The 18,775-nt window shown below is 34.8% G+C and overlaps 1 protein-coding gene across 1 annotated transcript in view; it reads left to right on the top strand.

The window, feature by feature from the left end:
- The window catches only part of celf2 (cugbp, Elav-like family member 2), a 439,402-nt gene that overhangs the window by 134,850 nt on the left and 285,777 nt on the right, over positions 1–18,775 (top strand). The window contains exons 6-7 of the mRNA XM_087246193.2: positions 11,300–11,452; positions 16,592–16,700. Of these exons, the coding sequence (XP_087102319.1) occupies positions 16,696–16,700 (5 nt within the window). The 5' untranslated portion in view covers positions 11,300–11,452; positions 16,592–16,695. The remainder of the gene's footprint in view (positions 1–11,299; positions 11,453–16,591; positions 16,701–18,775) is intronic.

The following is an 18,775-nucleotide window of genomic DNA, read 5'->3' as shown; positions in this document are numbered from 1 at the left end:
TTAACAACAGCATTTTCTTAATGTCAGTGCTTTTAAGAGCCCCCTGCAAAAAGCACACCTCTGAAAGCCAAGCGTCATTTTATCGCCACTGACAAGTATAGACTCTGAGTTATATTGTGGAAGCTTATCAGGCCCCCGTAAAAGGGACATTAATGACATTAATGGCCTTTTACTTTAAGTGCAAGGGAAGACATGGATGTCCAGGTCATTTTTTATTTATTTATTTATATATTTTTTTCATATAATAAGACTCTGAATCTTAAAGAAACATTCTTCCAAATTAACAACATTATGCTGAAAAATAAAATAAATTAAAAAGTCAAGACAATATTTTTTTAAAGGTGATTTAACTTATTTTATTAAGTTAATTGGGTTTTAACTAAATTGTTCAAGTTATACAAAGTTTAGTTTAATATTTTTAGTCAGTTTGATTAATGTATGTTTAGTTGACTAGAAAAGGTTTTTTGATTAAACAAGAAAGATTTAGGCAGCAAGGATTGTTGTTTTTACAGTGTACAATAGTAAATCACAAGTATTATAGGTATAAAGTGCTAAATAGACATTTGTTTATACTAAGATATTTAAGAGACTTAAAATTAATAAAATTACATACAACTTAAACTATTAGGGTTATATGGTATTTAAATATGTATCTTTCACATTTTTTTCTTTTTACTATATAAGAAAACAAAATAGGTTATAAATAAAATAAGTACATTTGTACAGTTCAAAAGCAGCATGACAACAAACTAGAATACATTTAACAGATTTACTGATTTACATGTTAATATTTAGGTCAGAATCTTGGCATTTATCCAAATTACACTTGTTAATAAACTTTATTTATTTAATAATAATAGGTTACACTTTATTGTGATCGTCCGTGTGTTGAATTTAAGTAACATTGCATTTACTTGCCAGCTAATTCTCACTAGATTATAAGTAGACTGTTAGGTTGGGCTTAGTGTAAGTTGACATGTACTTGCAAAGTTTCTTATAGTCAGTAAAATGTCTGTTTAGCAGCAGTATCAACAGATATTAAGCAGACAGTCTATATATATATGTTTATTTACAGTTTCTGTGTTTTGTGTTTCACATGTTCTTTTCTTTCTTTGCAGTAATGGATTGCTTTATGGGGCATTGATCTCTGCTCTGTCGACATGCTCTCTTTGATGTTAAAATCTGTTGTTAAACAAAGTGACTTTTATTGGAAGTTTTATTGGAATATTTGAAACAATATGTTTTATATCAATATACCAAACACTATATCAGGTTAGACTATTTAAAAACTATAACTAAAAGACTAAAATATCAGCCATTTCATAATCTACAATAAGCTCTTCCTCCAAGGCGCGTGGTAGAAGCCAGCCCCGGATGTCATAAATTACATTCAATTAATTTAGATTAATGCACAAGTTTGTGGGGTTGAAGTAAGACCTAATTGTTTCCAGATGTGATCCTGCCTGCTTCCATTTGATTCGCAGGTATCGGATGGTTGCAAACATGATCTATGGCTCCTCCGATGCGATATTCATCATGAAGCGTTTCAGTTTGAGTTTATTAGCCATGTCTGACTGACAGCTCACAGCAGTGGGTTGCCATGTCAAAAGCATATGCCAGTCTCAGCCTCCGATGGCAAACCCACCAAACGCCCACAAAACTGGAGAGTACTTTCACAATCTGGCAGGTTCGCCTGGAAAGCGAGTCATGTTTACAAGGTACCAGGTGGATAAAATGAGCACATTTGAGGAAGGACTAATCATTGGGTTTAAGTTTGCCAGGTCAGTGGCATCGAACATTTGTTTGAGGCATTAATTAGCATGTTAACCAGATTCATTTTGCTCATTTGTAGCTCTGAAAAGAAGTTGCAGATAGCAATTTTCATTGGACAGAATTCTGATAAAGTTGAAACATATTGTAAAGTGTTCTACACCATGAGTCTGCTAACTTGTTTTTAAAGAAAAAACAAAAAAAAAAATTAAGACGACACGACTAAACCCATCAGGCACACAACATCATATGACAATAATCTTTAATTATGTTTTGGTTGTAATATCAGGTTACCAAAATGTAACTTCAATTCGTATAAAGCCTGTTTCACAGTGCAAAATGGAGCAGAGCATAAATAGCGAATGTTTTTTTCAGCATCCGTGTTAATTAGAGCTTTCATACTGCACGCAGAAGCAGTATGAGCATCGCTAAAACAGTAGTGACGCAATAGTTTTGGCACTGGGTCTATTTTTGCTGCACTGCTCAAGCTTGATCAAAGTAAAACTTATTGATAAGACCAAAAACACATTGAATGACAGTAAAAAAAGTAGCAATTTTACCCAATAAATGCATTGATAATATCCGCTGATTTTTATATAGTAAATCAAATAAACGTAAACAATTAAAATAGGCAACAACTTTTTATTTGGGCCCGAACCAAATAAACTGAACTGTTTTAAAACCAAATTTAAAACAGTTTTAGTTTTGCTTAAGTTTCACACTAGTTTGATGATGTATAAATATTATTATAACTATATTGTATAAATATTATTATAACTATAGGCCTAGATCATCCTGACAATCAAAAACAAAATTACATGATGTCACAAGTAAACGTCTTCTAACCGAGTGCACCTTAAAAGTCATAAATGACACTCATCAGAGCTTGAGAAACACACAGTTATTTATATATATAACTTATTATTTATATATATCTGCCGATCTGCTGAGCAATTGCTGTGAAAGGCAAACGCCTTTGTTCTGCTCTCCATACGCACTGCTCACGCTCAGCTCGCACTTGCGGTGTTTAACAGGCATAATACCAACGTCACCTGTTGTTGATATTTAATTGGTTTTAGGCTGTGGAATTAACTAAAAGCCAACATCGTTTTAACGTCTTGATATGACACCTATACAACATCAAAGTCTAATATCAGTTGACATTCATCTTAAGTTGGTTTTATGTTGTATAATTACCTTACTAAAATTCAAAGTCACTTTAATGTGTGATTTCCATACAATATTAAAGTCTAACATCAGTAGATCTCTGTTGATCTCTGGTTAAAATTATAGGTTTTCTCATTAACAAACCAAAATCCAACAATTTCACATTTGAGACTGACCTCAAACTGACAATTTTCATATAAAACTAAAATTATTTATTATAATTTCATATACTTTTATAATGGAAAGACAGTTCACCGGAAGTGCTGAGGCTGGCTGGCTGAAATTAAAAGTTTAAAAAGTTAGTCTTACGTTTGAGTCCCACATGATATTCACGTCTGTGTAATGTCCAGAAGGTTAATGTAAGCTTTGAAGAAAATATGGCAAAGGGATAACTTATGTCTGAAACTGTGGCAAAAATGCTGTTCAGTGATATGTGGTTAATGGTTATAATTTTAATCATAACTGTTATTAAGAACAGATAATAATAGTTATACTGAGTTATACGTTTAGTTATATAGACTGGAATTTTATCTATATACACTACTGAAATTGCTACTGGTATTCCAGTTGGCCCACTTCTGTTTCTAATAGACTTCTTATACATCAGATTATTCCGCAGCACAACTTTCTATTCAAATGCAGATGACAGTCAAATCTTCTTTGCCTACATTCTATCATTGCTCAATAATCCCCTACCATTACCAACTGTGTTCATGAGATAAAAAAATTCTTCTAATTTGTTTCATATAGAGAAGACTGAAGTATTCTCCTATACCAGCTAATTTGTTGGTATTGACATTTAACTGTCTAACGAACTTGTCCAAAATCATTATCAAACAACACAGAAAATATCTAAATAAAATAAATCAGCCTATATCACACTTATATTTTTCTAAAGGTCTTTTAAACGGCACCGTTATACATGCCACAGACTGAAATAGTATGTTCTTGTACTAAGTAGATAAAATACAAAATTAATTTACAGATTTTTTTTTGTTCATATAAATTAAATATATATTGTTCGCATTTGCTTACATTAGCTTTGTTTATCTGTTTTTATTATTGTCATGGCCATATTTGTGCAGTGTAATGTTTGCATATACAATAATTTATTACAAAAATATCCCTGTGTGTGTCTGCGAGACAGCATGAATTGACTGATTTTAGAGAGTCTATGGTTTCTGTCACAGGTGCATCCTTGTTTGCGCTGGCTATTGTGTGAATGTTAATTAAATGTGTGTTGTATCCAGGAGCTTTAGCTGGTAATCCCTGTTTAATTGTATACGTGTGTGTGTGTGTGTGTGTGTGTGTGTGTGTGTGTGTGTGTGTGTGTGTGTGTGTGTGTGTGTGTGTGTGTGTGTGTGTGTGTGTGTGTGTGTGTGTGCGCGTGTGCGTGTGTGTGTATGCATTGTGTTCTTCAAGCCTCACAATCCTGATTATAAGGGAATATCATGTGGTAGTGACACATAAGGGAAATGGAATATACTTAAGGATATATACCTTTACGTAATGTGTGTGTTTGTGTGTACACATGTGCATCCCTGCCTGCTCATGTTTGCCCGTGTGCAATGGTGTGCCAACATAGCCCACAAAGGAATGTTTCCAGGGTTGCCAAAACCTGAACAGAAAACAGCTGCTGTCAAGTGTGTGTTTTTGTGTGCTAGCGTGTATGTGTGTGTGTTAGCTTGAAAACTACCCACTGCAAGAATACACAGGCTCTCACAGACCGCTGGTTTTCTGCATGGGAGCACAGCATCTGAAATGGCTGTCACTGCAGGATAATGAGGCCTGTTGTTAAACAGGTCTCCTCGTGCATGTGTGTGTGTGTGTTTGTGTGCACATGTTCATATGGATCGCTGTGTGTAGGAGGACAGCCTTTATACATCCATCGCTCTTGAAGTCAATTTCACTGTGATAGCGAAAATGATTGGATTAAAGGCCGAGGTGTGAATGTGTGCGTATGTACGCACGCTTAGGAAAAGTTGGTCGAAACATAGCTTTTAAAATGAACAAGAGAAACTCGAAACAGAGACAGCATTATTATTTTATTTAGCTTGTAGATGAGATATGATTTGTTGGAGTGTTCGGATAGCTGGGTGGCTCACAATCAAGTTTCAAACCTGCATGAGTTTCTTTAAAATAATGAATACAAATAAAATAATTTTGAAGAAAATTGATAATAAAATTGTTGACAGTAGCAATTGACATTAATATTTTTTTTTAAATAAATAAAATATGGGGGGTCTATTTATGTAGAGTTACATGTTAAAATGTATAGACTGGAATTATATCTATATATAAATTACTGAAATGTGTTCCTCAAAGTTGTGTTATTGGCCCATTTCTATTTCTATTTACTAATGGATCAAATTATGATCAAATAAACAAAAAGATATATCAATGAATGAATGTTATGCGAGTTTATATATGAAAGGTGCCCATTAACTGTTTCAAATCATCTTAGATTGTGTTCACCAGAAGAAATGTACATTTTTTGGGACAAGTGAACATAATTTGAATTGTTAAAGGTGCAGGATAAACTGACAATGTTTACCGCAGGTACACCTCATGTGCTTTATTCAGTGTTAAATGCTGATAATGTGAGTTTGACTGCCTATTTACATAATATTTATTGCCATACTACTGAAAGCAGCAGCCGATAGCACCTCAGAAAATAAAAAATAAGAGAAAATAATAGAAAATAAGAGAAAATAATTGAAAATTAGAACTTTAGAACTCACTGCAAGCCAACACATATCAGTGATTCATTTAATGATGTTAAAGAGGTTTAATATGTATTAATTAGTTTAAAAACCTTAACATTTTGTTGGAATGCAGTAAGTGCATTATTCTGTGCTTTTAACTGTACCAAAACAAATGCAGTCGTTCTGGCAATCAACTCAAAGCAGAATGTCTGACTTAAGCATTGTTTTTTAGATAAACAAGAATATTCACTTAGCAGGTTTTTTTCAATTTCTGAAAACATCATATTATGGTATTTTTATGCTTTAGAATAGTCAAAACTTAGATACAGCACTTTAAGCCTTGAATTGTAATTATTTGTACATATGTAATGTTGTTTTATGGAGTTCTATGTTTGTATACTAGAATTTTATTTATTGAAGTTTTCCTCAAGGTTCGGTTCTTGGCTCATTTTGTTTCTAATATGTAATTGTACATGCGTTCATGGCATCTCTATCCTAGTATCATAGCCATCCTAGTAAAAATATCTAAATGCCACTTCAAATGAGGCTTCTGGCCCACCTCTGCAGTGCAAAGATGAGATCTGAAATGGCTGTCACCACAGGATAATGAGGCCTGTTGTTGAACAGCTCTCTCCGGGCATGTGTACATGTTGGTGTGCGTATGTTCATACAGATCGTTGCGTGTAGGAGGACAGCCTTTATACATCCGTTGCTCTTGAATTCAATTTCACCGTAATAGTGAAAATGATTGGATTAAAGACAGGAGGTGTGAATATGTGCGTATGGACACAAGCTTGGGAAGAGCATTTTGTACTGGAAAAGGGGATTTTACATCAGGTTTAAAAATAACTTAAGAGTAACGAAAAAGGGCTTGTTTGATTCTTTTTAGTAATTTTTGTTCCTGTGGATACAGAAGTGGCACCGATGCAGCATCAAAAGTAGCACTTAGATGTTGGCCAGATGATCCCAACAGAGAACCTTTATTTTTAAGTGTTACCATTTAGAAACCACACTTAAAATAATAGTTTACCCCAAAAAAATTATTCTGTCATTATTTACTCACCCTTCACATGTTCTTGAAAAATATTTTGCTTGAATTTTATCGTATTTGTTTTATCTTACCATGGATGTCGGCGAATGGTTATAGGATTTTAGGATTTATCAGAATATCTTCTTTTGTGTTTAACAGAAAATTGACAATCTTAAAAAGGTTTGAAACCAATTGAGGATGAGTAAATAGTGAGAAAATTATCATTTTTGGATGAACTTTGCCTTTAACAACATAGAAACAACTGATACTGATACCTTAGCTATGCAAAAACATTCAGTCCTCGGTTCTTGCGGTCTTGAGTTTTAAACGAACGCATTTTAAGAAACATTAATACCAGTACAAAGTACAAATCTGCACCTCATAGTACCTTAAAGCTACAAAAGTTAATCTTAAAGGTTCAAAGATGCTCCCTAAAAGAACCAATGTCCACCTGGCACAAAAGTGTAGCTTTTGAAAAGGTACCACCCCAGTGACAGATTTTCTACCTCTATTTCACCTTTATATCAGTTGAGTGTAAGGTTAATTTTTGGCAAATATGAAAATAAACAACTCAAAAGTCGTACTTTTTGTAAAATATGTAATCACCATTGTCCACTGAAAAAAAAATGCTGTTGCAAACAATTTATATGAGTTAAATTTAAACAAACAAATGAAATTCAGTAATATTCAACTTAATTTGTTTCTTTAAATTCAACCCAAATAAATTGTTTACAACCACTGAACTTATAAAAGTGTAGTAAAGTCAAGGATTCATCTTTGAATCACATTTTTCAGTATAAGACAGCTTGATTAAAAATCAATTCTTGATTTAGAATAAAAATGGAATCTGGTATATGCATATATTAGATGGCAGTTAGTGTTTCAGTTTGGGTTTTTTTTTTTTTTTTTTTCAATTTGACAGTGATAGACAGTCTGTCCTTGAAGAAGAAAAAAAAATCCTACTGCATTGAAACTGTGGAATGCATTTTGTTGTTCTTCAAGTTTAGTGAACTCATTATTATAAAACAAATGTCATTTAAACTGACTGCGATTATTAAACACATGGCAGACTCTTTTGTTTTGGGAAAGGCTGCCCTGAGACAAATGTAAAAACAAAATATTAATTTTAAAACACAAGGTACTGAAATATTACACTGTTTTTATATTATCTAATTTTCTAATTAATACTTTAATTAGTACATTTTCAAGCATGACATTGATATCTGAGATTGTATTATATTTTGATTATACTGTAGTCATTCTCATGTACCATATTGATATATTTTTTTGTACTTTATTATTTTTATTTTATTTTTATTCCAAGGAAAAAGACAAGGTGTCTGGATTGGAATACAAATTATCCCCCAGTCTCTCTCTCTCTCTCTCTCTCTCTCTCTCTCTCTCTCTCTCTCTCTCTCTCTCTCTCTCTCTCTCTCTCGCTCTCTCTCGCTCTCTCTCTCTCTCTCTCTCTCTCTCTCTCTCTCTCTTTCCCTCTCTGTAAATGTGTGCTTTGTCAGTCTCTCACAAGTCCATCACTATTCCTCCCATCTGCCGATCTCAGATGAAATCTTGCCCTTTGTTCCTCCAACTATCAGTCCATCATTCTGTTTCTTTCCTTCCTCCTATCACTCTTTCAGTCTGTTATTGCTGACTTCAGGCATATGTTAAATTTATGCACATCAACTGAACTCGAGAGAATAAAGATCCGCGCTCACACACACTCACAGTTGTGCATGCATTTGAATGCATCTACACCTCACCATAGATGAAAGAAAACACTTCATCCTCTACCCGAGCGTTAATCCGCTTTTTCTGCTTTGACCCCTACGGCGATATGTGGAAGTGAGGCTGACGTTATTGGTGACCAGTGTTGGCTGATGTGTTGACAATGGAGGTTTTGACTGGTGGGTCGGTGGAACTCAAGAGAGCTTCTTGTGTGTTGGGTTTGTCTGAACAAATCACATGACGCAAGCCTAACATTCCACGCAATAGTCCAATCCACATTCCTTCACGTTGTTTTGGATGGAAAGAAAGTGTATCTGTTAGAGTTGGCCTCTTTTTTTTGTTTCCTGTTTCCTATTTTCTCATAACTTTTCTGAGTGAAAATGTCAGAATTGCAAGATATAAGTTATGAATTGTGAGGGGATAGTCATAAATTCGAGATATAAATGAAGGATTGGGAGATATTAGGACATTTTAAAGAAAAGTCAGATTTCTGAAGGAAAAATTCAGGATTGTAAGATGTAATTTTATAATTGTGATGGAAAATGTCAGAATGGCAAGATATATATATATATATATATATATATATATATATATATATATATATATATATATATATATATTTTTTTTTTTTTAATTCTGAAGGAGAAAGTCAGTATTGTGAGATTTATGTAGAAATCTGAGGGGAAAAGTCAGAATTGCAAAATATAAATGAAGACTTCTGAAGAAAAAAATCAGGCTTGTGAAATGTAACTTTAGAATTGTCCTGGAAAATGCCACAATTGCATGATTTATTATTTTTTTTAATTCTGAATGAGAAAGTCAGAATTGTAAGATTTATGTAGAAATCTGAGGGGAAAAGTGAGAATTGCACGATATGTTTTTAGAACTCTAAAGGGATAGGTCAAAAATGTGAGATACAGTAAATGTATGTGTGTAAGTCTTTAATGTCAGAATTGCAAAATATATTTTTAGATGGAGAATTTATTTATAACTTATTTGTAACTTGTCTATAAATTGTATTTATTGTAGTTGGTGGTTTGGTGGAAATCGAGAAATTAATTAATTTATTCTTCTAAACAATCACAGGACTACAAACTAGACCATTTGATATTCCTCCCCTCATTTGGAAGAGAGTGGGTTTTACTTAATTTAATTTATTTAATTATGTATTAATATTTATTTATTTATTTATTTATTTTTATTTTTTGGCCTGGTTCAGTCAGAGTTGCGATTTATAAATTTTGAGTGTTCTGGTAAAAAAATCACAATTGTAAGATTAATTCATAGGGCAAAAGTGAGAATTTGTAGATATAAATAGAGAATTTTATAGATATAAAATTAGAATTCTGAGAAGAAACGTTAAAATAGTGAGATAAATATTTTAAATTCTTATGAAAAAAAAACTAAATTGTGAAAAAAAAATCAGAATTATGAAGAAAAAAGTCAGAGTCTAAATTCAGCATTCTGAAGAAATGAAAAAAGTCAGAATTGTGAGATATTTTTAGAATTCTGACTGATTGTTTTTTAATTGTGAGGTAAATGTAGAAATCTGAAGGAAAATGTCAGAATTGTGAGATATAGTAAAAAGTAAAAAGTATTTGGAAGTAAAAAAAAAATAGCAAGATATAAATGAAGTTTCAAAAGAAATAAAATCAGAATTGTGTGAGTCATACATTCCTTCATTCATTCATTTATTTATTTTCTTTTTGGCTTTGTCCCTTTATTAATCTGGGGTCACAACAGTGGAATGAACCACCAATTTTTTCAGCATGTGTTTTACGCAGCAGGTACTCTTCCACATGCAACCCATCACTGGGAAAAGAAAGTCACAAGTACGAAGAAAAAGTGAAAATTGTGAGATATGTTTAGAATGATAGTTTAGTGGAACTCAAGAAAAATTATTTATAGATATACATTGAATATTGAATAATAGAATTGAGAGGGGAAAAAAGTAAAAATGTAAGATAAAAATTCCAAATTCTGAAGAAAAAAAGTCAGAATTGCAGAATATAAATTCTGAACTCTGAGGAAAAAGTCACAAGAGCAAAATTTTTATTCAACATCCTAAATAAATAAAAAGTCAGAATTAAGAGATATGCTGTAAATTCAGAATTCTTAAAGCACAAATATCACAACTGTGGGACATTAATCCAGAATTACGAAGCGTGACATAAGGTATATATTATGAGGGAAAAACTCAGAATTGCTAAATATAATTTCTGAATACTGAGCAAAAAATACTAAATAAAAAAATATGATATATAAGTTAAAATTATCAGGGGAAAAATGAATAACAAGATATAAATTCAGCATTCTGAAGAAATGAAAAATCTGAATAGGAGATATAAAATCTGAATTCTGCATCAAAAAGTCAGAATTGAAAAATTTAGATGTAGAAAGGAGAAGTCGAATTTGCAAAATATAAATTCAGCATTACTCATTACACAAAACTGAGAGGCATACTATAAATCCAGAATTATGAGGGGAAAAGTCAATATCGTGAGATATAAATCCAGAATTATGAGGGTAAAAGTCAGTATTGTTAGATATAAATCCAGAATTCTGAGGACCAACGGCAAAATTGCAAGACATAAGCTCAGATTTCTGATTGGTGGGTTGATGGAACTCAGGAGAGCTTCTTGGTTAGTTGAGATTGTCTGAACAGTCACATGATGTAAACATTCCATGCAACAGTCCAATTCACATTCCTTCACTTCATACTGATTGTTAAATGTGGGATTATGATGTAGGGGAGGGGGGTATCTTTCAGTTGGCCTCTTGTTTTTTCTGACTTTTCCCTCCATTTTTATATCCTCCAGCTGGGCTTGGACCAGACCCCAATATACTCTCTCTCTCTCTGTGTAAATCTCCCTCTCAGATTTTTTTTTTTTTTTTCCCCAAGGTTCTGCCCGACTGGCTCATCCGCTCTGGCAGGACTCCCCTGTGCTGTCATATGTTGGCGCGGTCCGCTACCCTACATGACTTGGCACAGGAGGGACCAGGCAGCGTGTTGAGGGGTGGACAGAGCGGATGTTACTGTGAACTGACCCCTGTGGTAATAAAAGCTTTTTTTCCTTTGCTGGTTAAATCCATTTGGAAATAAAGCATACCACATAAATGTGGTTAAAGTTCATCTTAAAAATGGAAATTTATGAGGAAAACGTCAGAAAGCCTAAGGGGGGAAATCTGATTCTAAAATATAAAATTACAATTCTGATGGCAGAAATGTCATAATCTTATCTTATCTTATCTTATCTTATCTTATCTTATCTTATCTTATCTTATCTTATCTTATCTTATCTTATCTTATCTTATCTTATCTTATTATACAAATTCAGAAGCCTGATGTAGAAATTTAGAATTGAAATAAATAAATGAAAAATTCTGATAAAAATTCTGAGGTAAATAAAAAATGAGGAGTTTGGGAAATTTCTGCATTATGGGGGAAATAATCATAATTGTGAGATATAAATTTATGATAATGTAAGAAATCATCCGTAATAAATTCAGAATTCAGAGATTAAAGGAAGTCAGATATAGGAAGATTTGTTGTCATGGTTTTAAAACACAACTATAGTATTAATAGCAGAAATTACTGATCTTGTGGTGACATTTGTCTGGTCCACTTGAGAAATCCCTTCTATCAGTCAGAGAATAGAAGACAAATAATTTAATTGAAACTTTTTCGTAGTTTTGGAGATAAAGCTCTGAATCGAATATGATATATACAGTTCAATTATTTATGTCATTTAAAAAGGGGCGGTTGGTTGGTTGGTTGGTTGGTTGGTTGGTTGGTTGGTTGGTTGGATGGTTGGTTGGTTGGTTGGTTGGTTGGCTGGCAGGCTGGTTGGTTAGTTTATTCGTAATTTGTTAATTTGTTTGTTGGTTAATTTGTTGGTTGGTTAGTGGTTGGTTAACTGGTTGGTTGGTTGGTTGGTTGGTTGGTTGGTTGGTTGGTTCATTCATTGGTTCGTTGGTTGGTTGGTTGCTTCATTCACACATTATTAGTTCAAAATTAACGTTAAAGTGAGCGGCATTCATCTAAAAGGTCCATTTGCGATACCACCCTCCCAATGGAATCATATTAGCAGCCAATGACTATCAAAGTACAACATTGTTCACTGTCAAATAGACATTATTAATGTTGTTTTCAAGTCACACTTGCAGGTTATTTCAGACCGAATATTCAAAGTGCCATGGTAAACAATATAGGGAGTGTGTCACAAGTTGTCACTGAATAAATGTGTGAATATAAAACCAAGTTTACCTTAATAACTTACACTTCCACATTTCATTCTTAGCATTCAGTGTCCACAGTTTAATTAACCATATGTAACTGTTTTTGCTGAAATAATTTCTGCAATCAAAAACGAGTAATGTGTATGATTCAGCAAAGTGTGAACTTACCTGATATTAAAAAATCAAAATCAATTACAATACAGTTGTGGTACACTTTTAAAATCAAGGTTCTTTATTGAAATTGATGATCTCATGAAGAAAATTTATCCCACACAAAAATCTTTTTTTTTTGTTATGAAAAGTGATTTAATATAATATAATATAATTGTATTGTATTGTATTGTATTGTATTGTATTGTATTACCATAAAACATGGTTTGTCCTTTAAAGTAGGGAACTAAGAATTGAAAAACACCAGAAAAAGTGTAATGTATTATTACAGGAAATAATATTACTACACTCCCTTGCTGGTGTTTTCCAATGCTTCATTCATTTTTTTTTCCTCATATCAGCTACTTATCTACTACACACTCTGAGGATGAAAGAGTACAAGTGTCTTTTTTCTCTATCATTCTCACTCATCCTCTCAGAAGAATTGTCATCATTATACTGCTATCTAAAAATAACACAGTGTCTTTCTACCTCTTTTTTTCTGCTTTCTGGGTCACCCTTTTCTTGCCTGCGCTGCTCCTGTCAGCATCTCACCAGCTGAGCCTCTCTCTCACACACACACACACATGCAGGCATCATCATAAGTTCAATCCGCACACCTAAACGCATTGGTTTTGTACAGAAATATATGTGTGTGTGACTGCTGTCATTTTATCAGCAGGATATTCTCAAAGGAAGGAGCATGAACTTTATTTGTAGTAGACAAAGTATTACGTTCATCCATCCTCAAATATCAGATTAGGATATCAGAAAAGGTTACCTATCTCCTCTCTCCAACCGAACAACAGCAGCCTGCTTTACTTAAAGGTTACTCGCATCGGAAAAAATTACACGTGATCTGTTCTTCTGCACAAATATACTTTTTTTAATTGGTGCTATTGCAGTTTTATTGCAGTCTGTGCTCTTTAAAGGTGAAGTGTGTTTTTACTTTTTTGGAAGATGCTATTTTTTTCATGTGTGTGTCAGTGTAATGCAAGTAAACCACTTATAAAGCTCATTTTGATTTCTGGGTTTTACAAGGATCTTAATTGCCACTAATTTTATAGTTGTGTTTTTCTTTACTCCATTATTTTTTGCTTTATATTTTATTTTTTTAACATTATTTGTTGATGTCTTATTTTATTTATTTTTTATTTTAAAAATTATAGAATTCTCATTTTATGTTTTTAGTTTTGATAAGTCTGTTCTGGGGCCAATTTGTGGGACAACAGTCTCAGGAGAAAACCCCAGACTTGCCTCTCCCCATACACTTTATTCCGCTCAATCGAGGGACCCCTGAGGTGTTCCCTGGCAAGTCAAGAGACATAATTCCTCCAGCATGTGTTAGGTCTTCCATGGGACCTCCTCCTGGTAGGACAAGCCTGGATAGGTAGGAGACCAGGAGGCTTCAGAATTAGATGCCCGAGCCACCTCAGTTTGCTGGGAGTTCCTCCCGGCTGACAGTGCTCCTCACCCTATCTCTGAGGGTGCACCCTGTCAATCGAATTGATGGAAGTGAGTTTTGGTTACATTTATCTGAGATCTTGTCCTCTTAGTCATGCCCCAAGTTCATGACCATAGGTGAGAGTGGGAATGTAGATTGACTGGTAAATCAAGAGCATCTTTTTTACCACCACGGACAGTTATATAAATCACATTACTGCTTCCACCGCACCGATCCACCTGTCAGTCTCACTTTCCATTGTTTCCTTACTCGTTAACAAAACCCAAGACTTGAACTTCTCCACCTGGGATTAGGACTTTCCTCAAACCTAAATAGGGCAAGCCAGCTTTTTTTTTTCAAATTTTTTTTTCTTTCTGTGGAACACCATAGCCTCGGACTTGGTGGTGCTGATTCTAATCCCTGTCATATCATACTTGGCACCATTCTGAAGGTCATTGTCCGATGAAGCCAACATAGCAACATCATCTGCAAATAGCAGAGATGAAATCCTGTGGTCCTTGAACTAAATCCGCTCTGTTCCTAGGCTGCACCGTGGAATTCTGTCCATAAAAATTATGAACACAACCAGTGAAAAAGGGCAACCCTGCACCAGGAACAAGTCTGACTTATTCCCAGCAATGTGAAGTATTCCTAACAGCCCTTAACAGTGTACCTACGACCCCATGTTCCCAGAGCACCCCCCACAGAATTTCACAAGGGACACAGTTAAAAGCCTTGGACTTGTTAGTGATACTCCCATGAACCATCTAGCGTACTTGTGAGGTTATAGAGCTGGTCCAGTGTCCCATGTGTATTATAAAGGTGTCATATTGTAAAAGTTTGTCAGCCAAGCCAAGAGATCTCATCCACCACCATTGCTTTGCTGTTGGTGTGGAACTGCTCCACCTCCTGAAGTGCAGAACGGTTTGCCTGAATCTCTTTGAGGCCAACCAGTAGTAGTTTTTTTTTTTTTTTTTTTTGCAACCACCTGGGTTGCAGCATGCTTGGCCTGGTGGTAATCAGCAGCTGCCTCAGAAGTTCTACCAGTCAACCAAGCCCGGTAGGACTCCTTCTTCAGCTTGACTACTTGACTATTTTTTACTTTCGGTTCCCACCATCTGACAGGCACCACATGCTTACAGCCACTCTTGTAGTTAAGTTCCAGAGCTCAAACTGTGTCTGGAGTTGAGCCAGACTATCTCTAGTTGGTACCATTCAACCTCCCTCACATGCTTGGACTCCTTCTCCCTCGGTGAGCTGACATCCCATGTCCCAAGTGTCAGTTTCTGTGCCTGACAGTCAGGTTGTTGTGGTCCTGTCCTTCGACCACCCTTTGTTCCACAATGCACTGGCCCCTTACGGTTTCTCTTGCAGACCCACCACCTGGTCCCACATTGCTCCTTCGGGCTGAGCTTGGCCAGGTATGGGATCAAATCTGGACACTATAGCTATATGCTCAGTTCATGCTATGTCATCGACTTAAATCTCATTCATCTGCATCATTCATGAGAATAGCACCACCGGATGTCTAATCGTGTCAATTGCATTGACTTAACATACAAGTAAATTTCTCGTGCTTAACGTTTTATTCACATCTTGTGTTAACGCAACATAAGGATCACTCTGGCACTCAAACCCCTACACAACGATAAAATGGCAGTTCAGGGAGGAGTATTTGTTTATTTATGTTATTTTATTGTTTTTTTTATTTGTGTGTATGTGTGTGCGCGTGCGTGTGTGTATGTATGTATGTACTTATTTACTTAATTATTTACTTGTATATTTATTTATATACATATAAATAATAATAATAATAATAATAATAATAATAGGGCATTATTTATGATTTATAGCTTTGTGGAAGAGTTTGTGTTGAATATACTGATTGCTTTACAGATTATACTGACATGTATATTATGACATATGACTTATATAATAATAATAATAATAATAATGTGAAGTATTATTGTTGCTGTTGATGTTATCATTGACAGTGTAATTAAAGGTTAAACTCCCTTTGAAAGAAGGTGGGGTTTTATTGATTTGGAACTTTTACCAGCAGAAATGTGGAAAATGCAATAACATTTCACACAGAAATGTGTCTTGAAAATGATGTGTGGAGAATATATGGGAGATAAAACTAGTAGTGTTACTTGAAAACCAGAAAAAAAATGCATGTATGTATGTATATTTTGCAATCTTAATTACTGTTGATTTAATTTCATGAATTATTTAATTATTTATTGTTTTCTTAATTTTTATTTATTTATTTTGTAATCTAGTGACATTGTACTTCATTTGTGCACAATATCCTAAATTTGATTTTATTTCTTATTCTGTATTATTTCATTATTTTTACAGTCACATACAATCTGGATATTTTCCTGTGAGGTTCACCTGGTCAGAGCTTGGAAATAGAAGAAGCGAAACAGCCACTCCTCAACTGCTCAACAGGATATGCTCCAATGAAGTAAGAATCTAACAATATAACACAAGTGGCTTAACTAGTTGTCTCCGAAAAAAGATCAGAACTTTAAATATTTACACACACCAGATTCATCATCATTACACTGCACATAATAGCAGCTTTCAGACTAAAATGGTGAACTGAGAGACTGAAGAGAAGTGAGAGAGACAGAGTGTGTGTGTGCACTCATGTATGTGTGTGTTAACTAGCTGAAAGTGTGTGTGAGTCACAGGACTCACTTTGTTCATCAGTGTAAAGCATGTCTGAAGAGCTGTGTTCACCTGGCCAACAGCACACACTCACCAATGAGAGACACACTGAAAGGTTAGTTGAAAAATCTGAGCTTTTATAAAGTCCATTAGCCGTGGAGAGAAGCTAAAGCAGATTTCCACACGTGCAGTGCAGTCCCAAATATCTTTATTTTATCCCTAATTCCCAAAAGAAATCTAAAATTAAGCTGTCAGCACCTTTAAAACTTTGTCATAATGTGAACTCTTCATGTTTCATTAAAACCTTCCATACAATTAAGATCCCTAGGTTGCATGTCGGTAGATTTTAATGACAGTCAATGTAGTGAATCCTAGTGATGCTTTTGTTGAAAAAGGGGGGATCCACATGACAGGGTAAAAGACAAGAAGCCAAAACACAAGACTAGGCACAGATGAAAGGCTGATAATCATCATAGGCATTTGTTTTTATTGCGAACCATGTCCTTTGTCATATGATTGTGATGAAAAATGTGTTTTGCCATAAGTTCACTTCTAGGCAAAGTTTTTTTGCGCAAAGATTTATAAATGAGACCCCAGGGCCAGAAAGCTGGCATGTGTGTATGTCTGCAGTTTGGTCACTATTTGCTGAAGCTCTATTCTGCTGATTAGTCAATTTGAATGTCTGACATTTGTCTTCTGGTCACATGGTCAAAGAAAAGACAAAAAACACTGTGCGTTTTTTCTTTCTGGCTCTTTGCTTAGGCTCTTTGGGGCCATTGCTTCCCTTCCAGGTATCTTTTTACATCTAAGCTGAGAACTATCATTTGCTTTATGGTTTCATTTAATTTACCATCTCATACAATTCTTTTGCGACTAATTCAGTTGTAACCATAACAAAATATTGTTGTTAAACATTTCTACTTTGTGAATTATTTTTAATTTAAATTTAGAATTGAATTGCCTCATTTTGCAATACAACATAGTCCCACAATAGCAATGTTTTTTCCACATATTTTGCTATTCTAACTGCGCTTATTTCAGTCATTGGTATAAAGGTGCAGAAGGTGTTATTTGGTAAATCTGAAGGGGCTCTGGAGTGGTTTTTAAAAGCCCCTGGACTGGAATGGGCTCTGGAGTGACCTTAGAAACCTCCTGGATTGGAAAGGCCTCTGGAGTGACCTTTTAAATCTTTTAAACTAGAACAGTCTCTGGAGTGATCTCTGAAAGCTCCTGAACTGAAATGAGCTCTGGATATGTCTCTAAAATCACCTGAACTGGATTTGGCTCTGAAGTAACTTCTGAAAACTGCTAGACTGTAACAAGTTCTAAAGTGATTCCTGAGAGCTCCCAAACTGAAATGGCTTTGGACTGATCTCTAAAAGCTCCTGAACTGGAACAAGCTCTGGAGTGGTCTCTGGAAGCTGCTGAACTGGAACAACCTCTGAAGTGGTCTCTAAAAGCTCCTAAACTGGAACAAGATCTGGAGTGGTCTCTGAAAGCTTCTGATCTGGAACAGTCTCTGGAGTTGTTTTTAAAAGCTCTTGAACTTGAATGAGCTCTGGATATGTCTCTGAAATGCACTGGACTGGAATTGACTCTAGAGTGACCTCTGAAAACACCTGGACTGGAACTGGCTATGCAGTGATCTCTGAAAGCTCCTAACCTGGATTGGCTCTAGAGTGATCTCTGAAAGCTCCTGAACTGGATTGGCTCTGGAGTGATCTCTGAAAGCTCCTGAACTGGATTGAACTCTGGAGTGGTTTCTGAAAGCTTCTGAACTGGAACAAGCTCTGGAGAAATCTTTGAAAGCTCCTGGGGCCTCATGTACGAAGACTTGCGTGGAAATCTTACTAAAACATTGCGTACGCA

This window comes from Danio rerio, chromosome 4 (genome assembly GCF_052040795.2).
Source record: "Danio rerio strain M-AB ecotype USA chromosome 4, GRCz13ab, whole genome shotgun sequence".
NCBI lineage: Eukaryota > Metazoa > Chordata > Actinopteri > Cypriniformes > Danionidae > Danio > Danio rerio.
Note: the sequence above shows the minus strand (reverse complement) of the source record. Positions and strands in the feature narration are given on the sequence as shown.